The sequence below is a fragment of the Rhinoderma darwinii genome, chromosome 2 (assembly GCF_050947455.1).
Source record: "Rhinoderma darwinii isolate aRhiDar2 chromosome 2, aRhiDar2.hap1, whole genome shotgun sequence".
Classification (NCBI taxonomy): Eukaryota; Metazoa; Chordata; class Amphibia; order Anura; family Rhinodermatidae; genus Rhinoderma; species Rhinoderma darwinii.
In genome coordinates this window covers 385,821,051-385,840,422 of record NC_134688.1, presented here as the reverse complement: position 1 = coordinate 385,840,422, position 19,372 = coordinate 385,821,051, and the positions used below count along the sequence as shown (strand labels likewise).

At 40.0% G+C, this 19,372-nt stretch overlaps 1 protein-coding gene across 2 annotated transcripts in view; it reads right to left on the bottom strand.

The window, feature by feature from the left end:
• ANOS1 (anosmin 1) overlaps positions 1 to 19,372 on the bottom strand; it is a 164,191-nt gene that overhangs the window by 30,753 nt on the left and 114,066 nt on the right. For both annotated transcript variants that reach the window (XM_075853978.1, XM_075853979.1), the window contains exons 7-9: positions 16,589 to 16,794; positions 16,168 to 16,312; positions 14,250 to 14,396 (exon numbers count right to left, since the gene is read on the bottom strand). In XM_075853978.1, the coding sequence (XP_075710093.1) occupies positions 14,250 to 14,396; positions 16,168 to 16,312; positions 16,589 to 16,794 (498 nt within the window). The remainder of the gene's footprint in view (positions 1 to 14,249; positions 14,397 to 16,167; positions 16,313 to 16,588; positions 16,795 to 19,372) is intronic.

Genomic DNA, 19,372 nt, shown 5'->3' with positions numbered 1-19,372 from the left:
TGCTCTACAGTTAGCGTGTATGTTGTGAAAGCTCCGAATGTACACACTAAGGTTGTCCGTAAAGCTTCAAAAGCCTGAAGAAGGCCAAAAGAGTGTATTTTTGGCCTCCATTGGGCTGGTAGACGCTGGTATATCTTTTTATTTTTTCTAAGGATGGAATAACATAGTAAACAAGGGATCCTGCAAAAAAAAGTATACTGCGCAGTATACTTTTATCTAACATGTGAGCCTATGTGTGACGGATACACCGTATTTAATCCCTTAAGGGCACGGAAAATTTTGGTCTTGAGGACGGAACCATTTTTGTATATTTCCCCCTTTGCATCCTGGCGCTCAAAAGTTTTTATTTTGTATGGGACGTAGCTGTATGAGACTTTGTTTTTTGCAGAACGAGTTGTACTTTATGTAGGTACCATTATTTGGTACAAATACATTATCGTTTAATTTATATAAATTCTTATTTTGGCAAAAATGCAGAAAAATAGCAGTTCCGCTGCAGTTTTATTTTTTATTTTTTTACATTATACACCAATCATCATAAATAATGTTATACATTTGTTGCACAGATTGTTACGGTTGTGGTCGATACCAAATATGTCTATATTATTTCATGTTTTGCGACATATTTTAAAAAGTTTATTAATTGTAAAAAAAATTGTATTTGTGTATTTTTTATAAAAATTTTATTTATTTAACATTACTTTTTTTTGTTATTAATTTTACTTTTTTTTACTCCCACAGAGGGATTTTTCATTTTTTACGTTTAATGTACTGGCATATATCTATATGCCAGTACATTAGCCTGTGTACTGATTGTACACAGGCAGTTGTTAGGGCATACCTCAGTATGCCCTAACAGCAGAGAATATGGTCAGACAGCCGTGGGGTCCTTCAATGGACCCTGGGCTATCTGGCCATACAAGGTATGGGCCTCGATCGCATCACAGGGATTTTCTGTGACGCGATCAAAGGGTAGACCCCCCTTCTCCTATTCACTTTGAATGCCGCAAACAGCTTTGATCGTGGCTTTCAAGGGGTTAGAGACGGAGAGAAGAGTTTTCTGTGTATGACACCAGTTGCCCAGCTCCTGATCGCGCTGACACACTGGCTGTCTCACAGGACGAGAATGCTCATCCTATTGCGGAAACCACTCGCCTCTCAGGACGAGTATTTTCATCCTTTATCGGCAACCAGTGAATCCATCACACATATATGTTAAACAAATATATATGTGGGGGAGACATATCTCCGAGAAGAGCATCTTGACCGGGAATTCTCCTGACATTACTGTGCATATAGAGCAATTCTGATGTTCCAGCCAGGGACTTCTTCATTGCAAAGCTACTGATACCCCTATTCATACATGGACAGTGATGTCAGGAGTTTACCAGAGTACAGCACTTCAGGTAGCACTCTCTCCATGCCTATAGAGTTGTAGTTGTTGCCACCTTCAATCAGAGGTATTACGTCTGAAGTATCCGATGTATACCTCCGATGGAAGGAAAAAAAAGGCATGTGAATCGGTCGTTAGGGATCTTCTAGAAACAGTTGAGAAGTTTTTGTTATTCTCATACAAGAGAAAAATTTCTGGACAGAGCTGAAGTTTACAGCTTATTACAACAAAAATGTCATACAGTAAGCTGAAGAGACAGATGGTACCCTACAACAGACAGAATATTATATCTGATAATACCAATACAGCCTGTATTTATACTAGCATAATACATTTCACAAAAATAGGCTAACTGATTCCTGTCATAATATTTCCCAGCATAAATTTAAAACATTTAATATTAACTCAAACATCAATATTAAATGGACTATTGTATTTTGTGCGTCTCTTAAGCAATGTGAAATTGTTAGAAATAAAAAAAAGGAACAGGAGTATTCATGCATCTGAACCTTGGTGTAAATGGAAACTTTTCCAAAAATTAAGTATGGCAAGAAAACCAACACAGATCCGTAAAGGGGTTGGCCAGGAAAAAAATATTTTCTAAAAGTGTCCCCCAGCCTTGGTTTGACTTCCCTAAAATCCCCTACATACTTTCTAACCAGTTTCTGTTTGATCTTAATCGTCACTGCTGCTCTTTTTGTTTGTTTACATTCCTTGCTTCTGGTCCTGGCTGTTTCCTGTCCTGTAAACCACCATACTCATGATCCCTCTGCTGCATCTGAGGAGACAGCTTACATCCCCCCTTCCTCCCTCCACGGCATCTCAGCTATTTGCATACTGCCACGCCCCTCTATGTCTGCAGGATCATCCCTGTACATAACCGCCATCATCCCTGAGTATTACTTAATCATCCCTGTATATAACCGCCATCATCCCTGTATATAATCCCCGTTATCCCTATATATAACCACCATCATCCCTGTATATAACACCATCATTCTTGTACATAACCACCATCATCCTTGTGTATTACCTCATCATCCCTATATATAATCGCTACCATCCCTGTACATAACCGCCATCATCCCTGTATATAACCCCATCATTCTTGTATATAACACCATCACTCCTGTACATAACTGATATCATCCCTGTATATAACCATCATTCCTGTACATAACCGCCATCATCCCTGTATATAACCCCCATCATCCTTGTATATAACACCATCACTCCTGTACATAACTGCTATCATCGCTGTATATAACCATCATTCCTGTACATAACCGCCATCATGCATGTGTAAAACCCCCATCATCCCTGTATATAACCCCATCATTGTTGTATATAACACCATCACTCCTGTACATAACTGATATCATCCCTGTATATAACCATCATTCCTGTACATAACCGCCATCATCCCTGTATATAACCCCCATCATCCTTGTATATAACACCATCACTCCTGTACATAACTGCTATCATCGCTGTATATAACCATCATTCCTGTACATAACCGCCATCATGCATGTGTAAAACCCCCATCATTCCTGTGTATAACCCCCATCATCCCTGTGTATTACCCCCATCATCCCTGTGTATTACCCCCAACATCCCTGTGTATTACCCCCAACATCCCTGTGCATTACCCCCAACATCCCTGTATATATCCCCCATCATCTCTATACAGGGATGTTAGAGGTTATATACAGGGATAATGGCAGTTATATACAGGAATGATGGTAATACACAAGGATGTTGGGGGTTACATATAGGCATGATGGGGTTATATACAGGGATGTTGGGTGTAATAGACAGGGATGATGGAGGTTATACACAGGGATGATGGGGGTTATACACAAGGATGATGGGGTTATATACAGGAATAATGTGGATAATACGCAGGGATAATCAGGGTTATATACAGGGATGATGTGGTTATATACAGGGATTTGGGGCTTAATGCACAGGGATGATGGGGGTTAAACACAGGGATGATGGAGGTTATATACAGGGATGATGACCCCCCATCATACCTGTATATAACCCCATCATCCCTGTATTTATATAACACCCACCTTCCCTATATTTATGCAACCCGCATAATCACTTTTTATATGTAACTGTAAAGGATCTGCCAGGCACTGCGGGGTTAACTCCCAGAACTAATCAGTCAGCACCTGAGAATACATCCCTGAGACTGACTCCTGCTTCCACCATTCAGGCTGGCAGGCTTAGGAGTGGGAGAGCCTATCGTAACCTGGCCAGACTCAGCTAGCTCCCGCCCTCGGTTTATTTAAGCCTGCACTTCCTGTCCCCCGGTGCTGGTTGAGCCCAACCAAATGGAGCCATTTATCGTGGAAGTTGACGCATCTGAGGTGGGAGTGGGGGCTGTCTTGTCCCAGGGTACCAGGTCCCTCACCCATCTCCGCCCCTGTGCCTACTTCTCCAGGAAGTTTTCGCCAACTGAAAGTAACTATGATATTGGCAACCGCGAACTCTTAGCCATTAAATGGGCATTTGAAGAGTGGCGCCACTTCCTGGAGGGGGCTAGGCACCAGGTAACGGTCCTTACCGACCACAAGAATCTGGTGTTCCTAGAATCTGCCCGGAGGCTAAACCCGAGACAAGCTCGATGGGCGTTATTTTTTACCAGATTCAATTTTTTGGTTACCTATAGGGCTGGGTCTAAAAATATTAAGGCTGATGCACTGTCGCGTAGCTTCATGGCCAGCCCTCCTTCGGAGGAAGATCCTGCTTGTATTTTGCCTCCAGGTATAATCATTTCCTCGATCAATTCTGATTTAGTCTCTGAAATTGCTGCTGATCAAGGTGCAGCTCCCGGGAACCTTCCTGAGAACAAGCTGTTTGTTCCCCTGCAATTCCGGCTAAGGGTACTTAGGGAAAATCATGACTCCGCACTATCTGGCCATCCAGGCATCCTGGGTACCAAACACCTAATTACCAGAAATTATTGGTGGTCTGGGTTGCCTAAAGACGTTAAGGCCTACGTCGCTGCTTGTGAGGTTTGTGCTAGGTCCAAGACTCCCAGGTCCCGACCAGCGGGCTTACTGCGTTCGTTGCCCATTCCCCAGAGACCTTGGACACATATCTCCATGGATTTTATCACTGATTTGCCTCCATCCCAAGGCAAGTCGGTGGTGTGGGTGGTGGTGGACCGCTTCAGTAAGATGTGCCACTTTGTGCCCCTCAAGAAACTACCCAACGCCAAAACGTTGGCTACCTTGTTTGTCAAACACATCCTGCGTCTCCATGGGGTCCCTGTCAATATTGTTTCGGACAGAGGGGTACAATTTGTTTCATTGTTTTGGAGAGCCTTCTGTATGAAGTTGGGGATTGATCTGTCCTTCTCCTCTGCCTTCCATCCTGAAACCAATGGCCAAACGGAGAGGACTAATCAGTCTCTAGAACAATACTTAAGGTGTTTTGTCTCTGACTGTCAATTTGATTGGGTCTCTTTCATTCCCCTCGCCGAATTTTCCCTTAATAACCGGGTCAGTAACTCGTCTGGGGTCTCTCCTTTTTTTTGTAATTTTGGGTTTAATCCACGGTTCTCCTCCGTTTCACCTGGTAGTTCCAACAATCCTGAGGTAGAGGTCGTTCATCGGGAACTGTGCACAGTCTGGGCCCAGGTTCAGAAAAACCTAGAGGTGTCCCAGAGCGTACAAAAAACTCAGGCTGATAAAAAACGTTCTGCTAACCCCCTGTTTATGGTCGGGGATCTGGTGTGGTTGTCGTCTAGGAACTTGCGTCTCAAGGTTCCGTCCAAGAAGTTTGCTCCCCGGTTTATTGGGCCGTATAAGGTCATTGAGGTCCTCAATCCTGTCTCCTTCCGGCTGGAGTTACCCCCGTCTTTTCGGATACACGACGTGTTTCATGCCTCCCTCCTCAAACGCTGCTCCCCGTCCTTGGCTCCCTCGAGGAGACCTCCTGTTCCCATCCTCACCCCGGAGGGGGTGGAATTCGAGGTGGCCAGGATTGTGGACAGCAAGATGGTCCAAGGCTCCCTCCAGTACCTGGTCCATTGGAGAGGATACGGGCCCGAGGAGAGGACTTGGGTACCCGCCCGGGATGTTCACGCTGGGGTATTGGTCAGGAGGTTCCACCTGCGTTTCCCCAGTAAGCCAGGTCCACTTAGAAAGGGTCCGGTGGCCCCTCATAAAAGGGGGGGTACTGTAAAGGATCTGCCAGGCACTGCGGGGTTAACTCCCAGAACTAATCAGTCAGCACCTGAGAATACATCCCTGAGACTGACTCCTGCTTCCACCATTCAGGCTGGCAGGCTTAGGAGTGGGAGAGCCTATCGTAACCTGGCCAGACTCAGCTAGCTCCCGCCCTCGGTCTATTTAAGCCTGCACTTCCTGTCCCTCGGTGCTTGTTATTGCTTTGGTTTCCTTCCTTGTGGTTCCTGGCCCAGCTACAGCTCCTGCTATTTTTGATCCTGCTCCATACCGACCCTGGCTTACAGACTACTCTTCTGCTTTTCGTTTTGTACCTCGCACACTCCTGGCTTGACTCGGCTCGTTCACCACTCTGGTTGCTCACGGTGTTGCCGTGGGCAACGGCCCCTTTTCCTTGCTTGTGTTCCTTGTATGTTTGTCGTGTTTGTCGTGCACTTACTGAGCGCAGGGACCGCCGCCCAGTTGTACCCCGTCGCCTAGGGCGGGTCGTTGCAAGTAGGCAGGGACAGAGTGGCGGGTAGATTAGGGCTCACTTGTCCGTCTCCCTACCCCCTGCCGTTACAGTAACCTTCAGGGCGTGCGGGGATTGAGGCATACCTTGAACGCCGCCCCCTACTACATCGGAGAGTAGAAGAAGGAGGGGCGTGTACTATGAGAGACGACATTCCATATCATTGCTCATGCAGCACTTCCGGCTTGCAGAGGCACGGCGCGTCATCAACTACGTTTGCACACAGTGGGACCAGAGGCAGAGCTCTGAAGAGCTCATGAAACATCTGCCCGGCCCACTGCCTGTAAACCTACTTGATGACGCGCCGTGCCTCTTCTCAGCCGGAAGTGCTGGCTGAGCAAAGACACGGAACATCAGAGGAAGTGAAAAGTTTACTCTAGGTGCGGTCACATGACCGCAAGTCAGAACACAGTAACGCTGCCATATATAAATATACATTAGAAAGTTAATTATATATATCACATTAAGTCAAAATATAAAAAAAAATGTATTCCTGGACAACCCCTTTAACTGAATCAAACCTATATTTTATTCTATGACTAGAATAGATCTTTCATACTTTGAACAGAGAAAACTCAGCTCATTCCAAAAAAACTGTTGTGTTTGGAAGTCTTGGAGAGCAACAGGTCAACCAGTCACAAGATAGATATTTATTATCACAGAAATCCTGAGGAGCCTGAAGACCCAAACAGAAGACAGGACATAGCGGAGAAACGCTATTTATATGATCGCTAAGAGTCAAAACCAACTTAAAGTTATTTCAAGAGGATGCCTTATGAAGACAACCCCTTTCCATAGTTCCCCAGTTTGTGATCCCTTTTTGAGCTGGAACAAAAAGCTAAGTAAGAGCAGCTGATGCTGGGGTAGAAGAAGTCAGAACTGGGACAATAAGCGGAGTGCAGGGCGTCTGTTTTTAGAGAAGGTATTGTCTTCATGGGACAACCCCCTCAATAAAAATTTAAATAAAAAAAACTCTTGACTAATTCACATATGTACCCATTTATGAGTTTGGAAATGCTAGGTATGTGGATATGATAATTACATTACATTATTTTTTTTTTTTTTATAATAATAAAAGTTTTTATTGAACCAATACGCTTTACAACATATGAATCCACAGGATTCGAGACATATTATACATTTATATCCAATTGTTGGTTCACAAGTTTTTCAGAGAAGAGAAACAACGAACTTCAGGGTATGTTCACACGATGAGAGGCATTTACGTGTGAAAAGACAGACTGTTTACAGCTGCCTCGTTTCACACGTAAATGCTCCTCCTCGTAATTTACGAGGCGTCTGAGACGCTCTGAGACGCTCGTAAATCTTGAGCTGTGCTTCATTAAGTTCAATGAAGAACAGCTAAAATTACGTGGCAAAGAAGTGCCCTGCACTTCTTTGCCGAGGCAGTCCATTTACGTGTCGTCAAACGACGACGCGTAAATTACAGGTTGTCTGCACAGTACGTCGGCAAACCCATTCAAATGAATGGGCAGATGTTTGCCGACGTATTGCAGCCCTATTTTCAGACGTAAAACGAGGCATAATACGCCTCGTTTACGTCTGAAAATAGGTCGTGTGAACCCAGCCTCAAGGAAACAAAAGAAGAACATAAGAAGAAAAACAAGAACGTGGTCTACATAGACACATACAGTATTGTTACCCGTTATTATTACAACACAATGCTATGACAATTAGAATTTTTCCATTTATCCCAATAGGAAGCCCTTCTGTACACACCTTGAATGGAAGCCAACGAGCACTCCATCATACAATTATTATTCACATAATGCATGAGCTCCGAGATGTGGGGAATGTTAGTGGATTTCCAATATTTGGCTATTAATATTTTGGCCGATACCAGCATATGAAAAAGTAGAAGTCTATCGGAATAAGCGTAGTCAACTATTCCCACATGTAACAAGGCAAGGGCTGGAGATAGTATAACCGGAGCTCCTAAAACAGATTCTAAAATTTGTGCAATACGCGACCAAAAGATTTTAATATGCTGACATTCCCAAAAAATATGAAGAGTAGTACCTCTAGACATTGAACATCTCCAGCATTGATCAGATGACGAAGGATATATTAGAGATAGACGATTCGGGGTATAGTACCATCTATACAAGATTTTACGGGAAGCCTCTAGGTGTGTAGCACATTTTGAAAGAGAACCGGCCAGCTGAAAAGTAGATTCCCAATCTTCTAAAGTAATAGATAAGTCCAAATCCCTTTCCCACCGAGATAGACAGACCATTTTAGATTTAGATACTAACCCACATAACACCGCATAAATTCTAGATATACCCTTCGATGTTCTAGTCAGATTTTTGAATGCTACTTCCTCAACAGATCTAGGAACATCAGCATAAGCAGGAAAGGAATTCAGCAGATGTCTCACCCTCAAGTATTTAAAAAAATCATTCTTGGATAATGCGAACTTGTGACATATATCAGCAAACGTCATCAAGTGATTATTTTCCATGAGATCAGAAATAGTTTCAATACACCGCATCCATCCAGTTTTGGATCGCTAAATCAGGAATTAGAAAGGGAATAAGGCGAAGAGGAATATCAGGATATCTCAACGGGAAAATAGGATCCTTCCCACAAAATTTTTTCCACCCTCGAAATCCCGCATCTAGTGTTAAGAATTGCGACCTAGGCAATTTACCCCCTGTAGAAAGTAACCACAATTGGGCATCAACTGGAATATTAGTCTGCAGCCCTTTTTCCATACACATCCAATGTTTTGTAGGATGTTTGATATGCCAGAACCGAACCTGATCTAAAATGCATAATAGTAGTGAGACATCTGCGGAAGGCCCAAACCCCCTTTATTAATAGGTCTATATAAAACTTCGGCTGAAATTCGAGGTCGAGAATTTTTCCAGACATACCTGTTAACTATACCCTGAAGTTTTTTAAGATAGGTTCTGGACAGGTAGATCGGCAAATTACGAAACACATATAATATTTTAGGTAACACCATCATTTTAATAGTCGAGATCCTGCCAACCCAGGACGCCTCGTATTTTAAATAAGTAGCTAATTCTTTCTCAACCTGTTGTAATAGTGGAAGGTAATTATATTTATGGAAAAGGGAAGTAGGATAAGTCAGCTGTATACCCAAGTATGGAATAGAGTCAACTGCCCATAAAAAGGAATATGCGTTTTGCAAAGACGTCTTAAGATCTTGTGATAGATTCATACCTAGTATTACAGACTTACTCACATTCAGCTTGTAATAGGAAACCTGACTAAACTGTTCCAAAATCTTAGCAACTGCAGATACTGAGACCGTGGGATTAAACATCGCAATAATCACATCGTCCGCGAATAAACCAATCTTGTGTTCCGTTTTCCCAACTTTAATACCACTGATCTCTGGACAGGAACAAATTAAGGTTGCTAGGGGTTCCATGACTAAAGTAAAGATAAGTGGGGATAGGGGACACCCCTGCCTAGTTCCATTTGTAATCCCAAAACGCATAGATGAGCATCCAGACGTATATACCATTGCTGATGGAAAAGTGTATAGGGCCATAATACTATGATGAGCCATTGCATTACATTATTAATCTCACATAATTGTACAGTATTTAAAATCAGCATTCAAAATGTTGTTTTTTTTTAAAATGTGTGTCTAGGTTAGGTTTATATAAAACCATTTACTTTTATTAAATGGAGTCTTCTGAAGATTTACAAAGAAAGCTCATGCTGAAAAAAATCACTGAGAACATTTCAAAGGTTCTGTAAGCAGATGGAGTTCAGTTTAGTGATCCATGCTTACTTTAAAGCTTACCGAACTATAGACCTTTTCATATTTAACCATAGATATGTCATAATGATGGCAAGTACAAACAAGTCAGTGAGATGAATACACATCAATGTCAATATATACTTCATGTAAATAGTATTTTAAGGAGAATATTTCAAATAATATGAGGACATTCCATTAATCTCCTTATTATGTTCACATGATCTAACACTACAGCCCTAACATTGTAAAGCTGTTATGTCTGAAAAGAACTTATTGATGCATGGCTGGACAGAGTCTAAAAAACACTGTTACTGGAAATAATACAGTACATTAGAAAAAAAAAATATTGGAATAATAAATATTACTAGGAAATAGTGGTGGACATAGCACAGGGTCCGATGCAAAAACTAGATGCAGGTCCATTAATGTCCAACAGCTAATGGTGAGGTGTTCATGGATGATCACTACGCTCTAGCACTGGTATGTTCCTTGTATGTAATCTTGTAGAGGGTAGGAAGTACAGTAACCTCCTTATTTATGATGGTGGCCCCCTTGGCTAATGTTACACAACCAATTGATTTTTTGAGTTTCTATCACTAGGGCAGGCTCTATTAAATGATGTCATATAGACATATATGGCCCTAATAATAGTAATCTAGTTGGCACAGTTATACCCCCCAAAAGGTTTGTTATAGTGTAGTAATGGAAATGGGGGGGGGGGGGGTGAAGTATATTTCAGTGACTTTTCTTGGTTTGTTCAAAATAGAATAATATCGCCAAAGATGACTTAAAAGGATTTTGTCTTTAACTACCCCTTTTTTTTAGATGAAGCGGGCACGGTGATTTAGAACCCCCGGAAAACATCTTATGTTGTCAGAGGAAGCTGTGCCTGGCCATATGTAGAATCCTATCCCTGTCATTCAAATGTTATACATTCAATATGACAGGGGAGGGTCCACCAAAGCAAGTACCTTTCTTGAGTAGTGGCTCTTCGCTCTGGTTAATATTTGGAGGCTGACATCCATAAGAGCCAATAGGGCATGTAGAAAGGGGTTGTTGCGGTGAGACAACCTCTTTAATGGCTTAGCCACTCTGAATTTTCTAAGGAGACATGGTAGCCCTGTTCTGAAGTAAAATGAGCAAAACATAAAGTTCTCAATATAAAAAGTTGTTTTGGAGATATCAGATTTTAACACCACATCCTATGCTTAACATTTCTAACCTAGGAAAAGATGGTAAATTAAATTCATCTGTTACCATTTTATTTTAAGTGAATGCTATGCAGTTGGTAAACGATATATCTGTTAACATTTGTTCATATTTAAAGTGTAGGACAATTTGATTTGGAATCAATCTGTTGAAACCAAATGACTGATAATCCTATTAAAATGAAATCTTAACACTAGAAAATTCCAATGTCTTTATGGTTGAACTGAGAATGCCCTTCTTATAATGAATGGGGACTAATTGTAAACGAAAGTCTTCCTAATTTGATCTGATGTAATTTTAATATATTTTAAAGGGTTTTCCCACCTCAGACATTTAAGGCATATCCGAAGGATATGCCATAGATGTCTGCTGAGTGCAAGTCCCACCTCTGGGTCATGCATCTATCTGGAGAACGAGGGTCACCATATCCAGACAAAGAATGAATGTAGACATGGTCGCGCATGTGCTCGGTTCTTTCTATCCACTTCTAAGGGAGATACGGAAACAGCCCTGTAATGATCAGGAAAACATGCATAGCCACCTCTCCATTCATCCTCCTGGACACGGTGGCCGGGGGCTATTTCCCTTTAATATGGAAATAGATGCAGCAGAGCTGGATTTATCAATTCACGGATTCACAAAGACTTATGATACATAGATTAGGACAGGATGAGGTAGATACCATAGTGTATTTCAGGACAAAGATGCAATATACAGGCAATGTTTCGGCACCTACTAGGCCTTTCTCAATTCATTTGGCTGCAATTAGACATTCACAAACCATATGGGGGTAAGATATTGAGCGCATATTCAATTTATGTCTGGAAAAGCATGTCAGTAGATCACAAATTTCATGTTACCCAATCGAAAAGCTTCAAGTATACCAGCCAGAAAATTATTTGTTTGTTGTGCATGCTAACCACAGAATTAGGACATGAAGACTATTCATCACAACTGGTCATGTAGGCTACAAGTCAGTATTCTATGTTTGTACAACCAACCATACTTAGCTTTGTACGCCACATTAGGTGTCAGAATATGGATCAATATAAATTAATATATTGATCTATATATCTATATATATATATATCTATATATATATATATATATATATATATATATATATATATATATATATATATATATATATAGATATATCTATATATCTATATCTATATATATATATATATCTACATATACATATGTATATATATATATATATATATATATATACACTACCGTTCAAAAGTTTGGGGTCACCCAGACAATTTTGTGTTTTCCATGTAAACTCACACTTATATTTATCAAATGAGTTGCAAAGTGACTGGAGAATATAGTCAAGACATTGACAAGGTTAGAAATAATGATTTTTATTTGAAATAATAATTTTCTCCTTCAAACTTTGCTTTAGTCAAAGAATGCTCCATCTGCAGCAATTACAGCATTGCAGACCTTTGGCATTCTAGCTGTTAATTTGCTGAGGTAATCGGGAGAAATTTCACCCCATGCTTCCAGAGGGCCCTCCCACAAGTTGGATTGGCTTGATGGGCACTTCTTGCGTACCATACGGTCAAGCTGCTCCCACAACAGCTCTATGGGGTTGAGATCTGGTGACTGCGCTGGCCACTCCATTACAGATAGATAACCAGCTGCTTCTTCTTCCCTAAATAGTTCTTGCATAATTTGGAGGTGTGCTTTGGGTCATTGTCCTGTTGTAGGATGAAATTGGCTCCAATCAAGCGCTGTCAACAGGGTATGGCATGGCGTTGCAAAATGGAGTGATAGCCTTCCTTATTCAAAATCCCTTTTACCTTGTACAAATCTCCCACTTTACCAGCACCAAAGCAACCCCAGACCATCACATTACCTCCACCATGCTTGACAGATGGCCTCAGGCACTCTTCCAGCATCTTTTCAGTTGTTCTGCGTCTCACAAATGTTCTTCTGTGTGATCCAAACACCTCAAACTTCGATTCATCTGTCCATAACACTTTTTTCCAATCTTCCTCTGTCCAATGTCTGTGTGCTTTTGCCCATATTAATCTTTTCCTTTTATTAGCCAGTCTCAGATATGGCTTTTTCTTTGCCACTCTGCCCTGAAGGCCAGCATCCCGGAGTCGCCTCTTCACTGTAGACGTTGACACTGGCGTTCTGCGGGTACTATTTAATGAAGCTGCCAGTTGAGGACCTGTGAGGCGTCTATTTCTCAAATTAGAGACTCTAATGTACTTGTCTTGTTGCTCAGTTGTGCATCGGGGCCTCCCACTTCTCTTTCTACTCTGGTTAGAGCCTGTTTGTGCTGTCCTCTGAAGGGAGTAGTACACACCGTTGTAGGAAATCTTCAGTTTCTTGGCAATTTCTAACATGGAATAGCCTTCATTTCTAAGAACAAGAATAGACTGTCGAGTTTCACATGAAAGCTCTCTTTTTCTAGCCATTTTGAGAGTTTAATCGAACCCACAAATGTAATGCTCCAGATTCTCAACTAGCTCAAAGGAAGGTCAGTTTTATAGCTCCTCTAAACAGCAAAACTGTTTACAGCGGTGCTAACATAATTGCACAAGGGTTTTCAAGTGTTTTCTAATCATCTATTAGCCTTCTAACACAGCTAGCAAACACAATGTACTATTAGAACACTGGAGTGATGGTTGCTGGAAATGGGCCTCTATACACCTATGTAGATATTGCATTAAAAACCAGACGTTTGCAGCTAGAATAGTCATTTAGCACATTAACAATGTATAGAGTGTATTTCTGATTCATTTAATGTTATCTTCATTGAAAAAAACTGTGCTTTTCTTGCAAAAATGCTTGAGAAAGGCCCCATGGAGTAGGGCTGAAACGTTGCATGTGGTGAATAAATCCACTTTTTTCACTATCAAGGTGTATTGTCTCGTATTTTGAAAGGATTTACTATATATATATATATATATATATATATATATATATATATATATATATATATACACACACTAGTACGCACATACACAGAATAGGAATGCCATCTATTCACTCAAAACCTCTAATCACCAAGCTGATGGGGGTAGAACATCGCCTTGGGTTTCAAAACTAATTAGCAGTTTACTGAGATTTGCAGATCTGTATTTCTTATGTATGAGATGCACACAAAATAAAAACATTTACTATGAGAACATAATTTGTATTCACCTTCTGTCTTTTTCCAGTAAACTTTGACCTGCAGTTGATTATCCTGATAGAATGGAGCTCCAATTTCAAGCCTGTGAGCTGTGCGTTTTCTTTGAGGCGGCACTAGAGTATCAGTCTTCATTTTACTGACTTTTGATACTTGATCCTCTGAAAATAATTAAATGATTTATTAGCAGCAAGTCATCATCTAGTATTAACAGTAGACTGTATTTCTGTAATTAATCCATTGACTAGGAATTATTTTTCAGGGCTATATTGATCTTCATTAGAAAAGTGAAAATCAAAGAAATACAAAATGAATGAATTAAAGCATGTCTGATATACTGGAATGATCAAGAACACATTGTAATATCATGTTCACAATTGTAGACTAACTGCTGTTTTTTCTAAATAATGTTTCTGTTATAATTTATGAAATTACATTTATTATGTATTTTCAGAGGTGGAACATGAAGCTCCTGGGCTTTAATGCAAAATCTGTAACATGGCGCCAAACTATCGTGTGTAATTAATAGTATGAGGCTCCTCATATGCGGCAGAGGCAGACGGCCCCCTTAGACTCCAGGACCCACGGACAAGTACAACCTCTGCACCTCCCATAGTTAGGCCTTTGTGTTTTTTTACTAGATTTGCCCACTGACCCTATGCTAGCTTCCTCTAACTTTCAACATTTATGTTTAGGATAGGTAGAGATCCTGCCATCTTTGGGTAGCAAAGTTCATTCATTGCCCTTTGTTTTGGTAAAAGCCTATGCTATAGTTTTACCTCTCCTCTTGTGAGACACATTTAAATCACAGTCAAACAAAAGTTATTCACTGGATATTGTACACGGCATTATAAGAATCTGAAAGAGGGCACTTTTCAACAGCAAACAGAAAAAACTGTTGAGACCACTATCGACAGTGGTTTTCAGAAGATAGACAGTAGTTGACAGCACTAATAATTATAAAAATTACTTATTAAATGTCAGGGATCAGAACACACAGCTAGTAGAATCTTCACCAGGAACCTTACCAACCCTGACCGGGAGGAAGTCCAGGGAGCACCAGATTTATTTTATAATTCAAAGTCACTCATATTGACTGGCATTTGAACTGTTCCACAGGATGTTTTTTTTTATTCAATTGTCCTAACTTATGTTCAGGGGAAAATTTTCAGTTATTACATGAGTATTCCATATTTTTCACCCCTACACTTCATATATGCCCAATGATAATTTACTAGGTAAATCTAACATTTCCCACACACTGAGGCAAAAAAACTAATGTAGTCTAAGATTTAGACAGCGTATGCTTAGACCAGGCAGCAAATTTATCACATTGGTGCACGCTGTATGATAAATGTGGTGCATCTTGCTAGACATTGTTAGACACTTTTCTCTTTCTTATACCACCTCTTGGTTTGCTTAGTTTGCCACATGTTGGTGCATTTTAAGCCACGCTCTTTTTAGTAAGCCAAGATCCTTTTTCTATATTCTTTTTGGTGAAATTGAATAACAAATATGTCAAAAAAGGCACAACTTAGGCCAGAATTCTGGTGCAACAATAGTAAATCTATCCCATTATCTCTGGTGCAGGGGTGAAACTAAAGCAATAGCAGCTGCCATGTGGTCGGGGGCCTGGCAGTGATGGAATGACATTTGAACAAGCTGGTGGCTTTCTGTTGTCTAGTGCTAATATATGGGATATTTTTTGTGCAAATATACCACGGCTTGATACAACACACTACTATTCAATCATTAATTGTTGCTCACGTAAATGAAGTTATGCTGCCAGTCTTTCAATACTATTTTTAAAGGCATATTCCCAATAAGTTCCCACTTTATTGCATCAAATGGGACCATTCCATACCATTTATGACAAAAATAATCTTAAAATGCATCCTTCAACACTCATATTTTATGCACAAATGTACTTACTAGATGAGCTTGTAGGTCCGGAGGAAAAATATAGAGAGACCTTTGCACTTTTTAAACGCACTTGCCCCCAGTATGTAATAGCTTGAATCTCTACCATATAATTGCTGTTGGGCTGTAATCCTTCTAATATCACATAGTTCTGGTTCTGAAATGTAATAATATATTACAGTTACATATTCTCAAAATGTGTTACAAAATATTTTAGTATTGTAAAGCTGACAATATGCATTACCTGGAAAATGTACATACAAATGTCAAAAACTGTTGTGTTTAGTTTATGACGGTATTAACTACTAACCAATGAAAAGAGCTAGTCTGAATTGCTACTGGTCATATTAGTCAGAAATACGGTTATTGTAGTCATACTAAAGTATTAAAAACAAAATAACAACTGATATGCTAAGTAAGTCTGTTTTTTTACCCCTTCTGTTGTCTTCCTACGCTTCTTCTTTGCTGGAACAACAGATTTGCCGTGGGATGTCCAGCTCCAAAACACTTTGTAATGATGCACAGGAATGTCAGGTTCTTCTGGAAGATCCCAGGTGACGCGTACAGTAACAGTGCCATCATTATTGGTAGTTGAGTTGGCGATCTTGAGGTTAGTTGGAGCTGGTGGAGCTGATGGATCTAGAAACCAAAATATTTGAGGCTTTAAAATTTTTGTTGAAAGTTTTTTTGTCATAAAGGAGTGGACCGTTTAATTGGAAAACCATTAAGGAACAACTGATGGGACAGGAATTGAGCGCTGTTACACAACACATTTAAATAGATGCCTCCGTGTTGCCATAATGAAGGTGTGACTTGTCATAAAACAAAACAATAACTCTTCTTTTTTTTCTCTGGAGAATGGACAAAAATGGGGTAAAGGAAAAAGTGCAAGATAATAAGAAATGCAAGAGTGGGAGGAAAGAGTGATCGGAAGAGAGCGAGAAGAGGAAAAGAGAAAAGGAACAGACAGAGGTGCAATGTTCATGAAACAATGACGCACCAGGCAGCCATCCACAAAGAGAGGGAGGTCAAGTCTTAGACATGATATAAATCATTTAAAGAACCAAAAGCTAAGAGAGAAGGCTCTGGAATGGCAGAGAACTGAGATATAGGCCATGGCATCATTTACCAGATGATAAAGCAGAATTATTCTTTTTTTTAGGCTTGTTAAATGGCAGGGAAATGTGGTAGAGGAGGAACACATTTCTGGATCTCAGGATATACTAGCATCTGTAAGTGCTGGGTAAGACATTGTCACAAGGCAGAGGAAACGGTTGAAGTATATGAAGATTCAGGAGCACCCAATGACCACGAGGGTGCCACAGGGTATTTTATAAATGAATATCATATAAACATAGTCTGTAATATATTGAGGAGGCTCTCTAATTATCCCATTCACATACATTTTTGCATATCTTAAATTATAATTAGTGATATTAACTTGATGAAAATGGATATTATCTATTTTACACAAATACCTGCATTACAATACTGCATAACAACAATCATATACAGAACTTATGTTATAATAGAAGTGCTCCTCAAGACCTGATTCGTCATGCATCTGTTTTCACCAGGTGTGATATTTTTTTAGCCTCCTGTTGTGTTATTTTATACTGTATGATGACCTGTCTTTTGGAAGTTGGTTAAATCCATTCATGGTGATGCATTTCTGCTCAATTTGAAATATGTCACAATATAGTCACAGAAATGTATTCCACATGAGCCTAACCGAGTACAAAAATAGCAGGTCAAGTAGAGCGTCACTCATAGATCGAGAACAAAAAAATGCAGAACTTGAAAGCATTTAACAAGATGAGGTCAGGCGTTCTTTTAACTTCAGTGTGCACCTGGATGTTTTTGCTGTGCTAAATTAGCTATTCAATACATTTCCACGCTCGCTGCATTAGTTAAATAATCAACATACTAAGTTGAATCCCCAGTCTTTGTTAGTAGTAATCTTCCATTATCACAATGAAATGAACGGTAATTTGTATTCATTGTATAACAGATGTAAAACATAAAGAAAGAGAAAGATTCCTAGTAAAATGAGATGACGAGGAAAGGCAATTATTCTGTCTCAGGTATGAATACAATGTATTTAGCTTTACATTCTATTTTTATTCCACAACAGTTAACCCCTGATGTAAATTCACTATAACCCAGATAACATTATGTTACTCTGCTAGTGAGAATAGTTAAAGGGCATTTATTGTTTCCCTTCACACTATAATTAATATCTACACCCCCACAATCATTTCTTTATCTGATTAATCAATTGCATGTAGTCTTAAATGGATCCTTACAATTAGTTTACCTTTTTCAACAAAGTTACCAACAGTAATCTTTAACATTTAATGTGACTGATTGAAAATGTCCTGGGGCTGGGACTAGTGATGTCATCGTTCTTGGTGTAGTGATGTCACTCAAACAAATTTATTCAATCAAACAGTAAACCATCAAAATAGTAACAACATTTTTTTGTTACTATTTAAAGTAGAGTCTACGGCATGGCCTCATCTCACGACGTGGGACATATGGGTGGGGCTTACATAACTGCTATGCAATTAAGAAGTACCTTAGCGTTTAACTCATTTTGTATGTTGAACCCTATGCACTCAGGCCATCTTATTTTTGCACGTCTGCTTGCATGTACATTAAGATCAGACAGACAGATAGATAGGATACACAATGTTTAAGTAGTATGACGGGAGAACATGGTTCACTATTCAGTACATGTAATACAATCTTAAAATTACAGTAAAGTTTCAAATCTTCAAAAAAAGCTGCATTCTGTTGCAAAATTAAAGAAATTAAAAAGTTGTCTTTTTTAGTCTTATATCATTTTTATCTCCATTCTTAAAGCCTTGGCATGGTGGTAAAGACAAGTTTTCCAGCTCTTAAAACATTAAAGATATATCCTAAGGATTCCACAGCGCTCAGCAAATGACACACATAAGCCAGCTGCTCAACATTAGAAAATCATTAGTCCCATGAGGGGGAAAGAAAGATTTTTATTGAAGGCAGTAAGGGGGGGACGGGGGACGGGTTTACTAGCACCAAGCAATGGAACCATGAAATCACTCTCAGGCCTCATTTACACGAACGTAATATACGCGCGTGCGACGCGCGTGGTTTGCACGCATGTCGTACGCACCTATATTAGTCAATGGGGCAGTTTAGACGATGCGTGAATTGCGCTCAGCGCGTGTGCGCA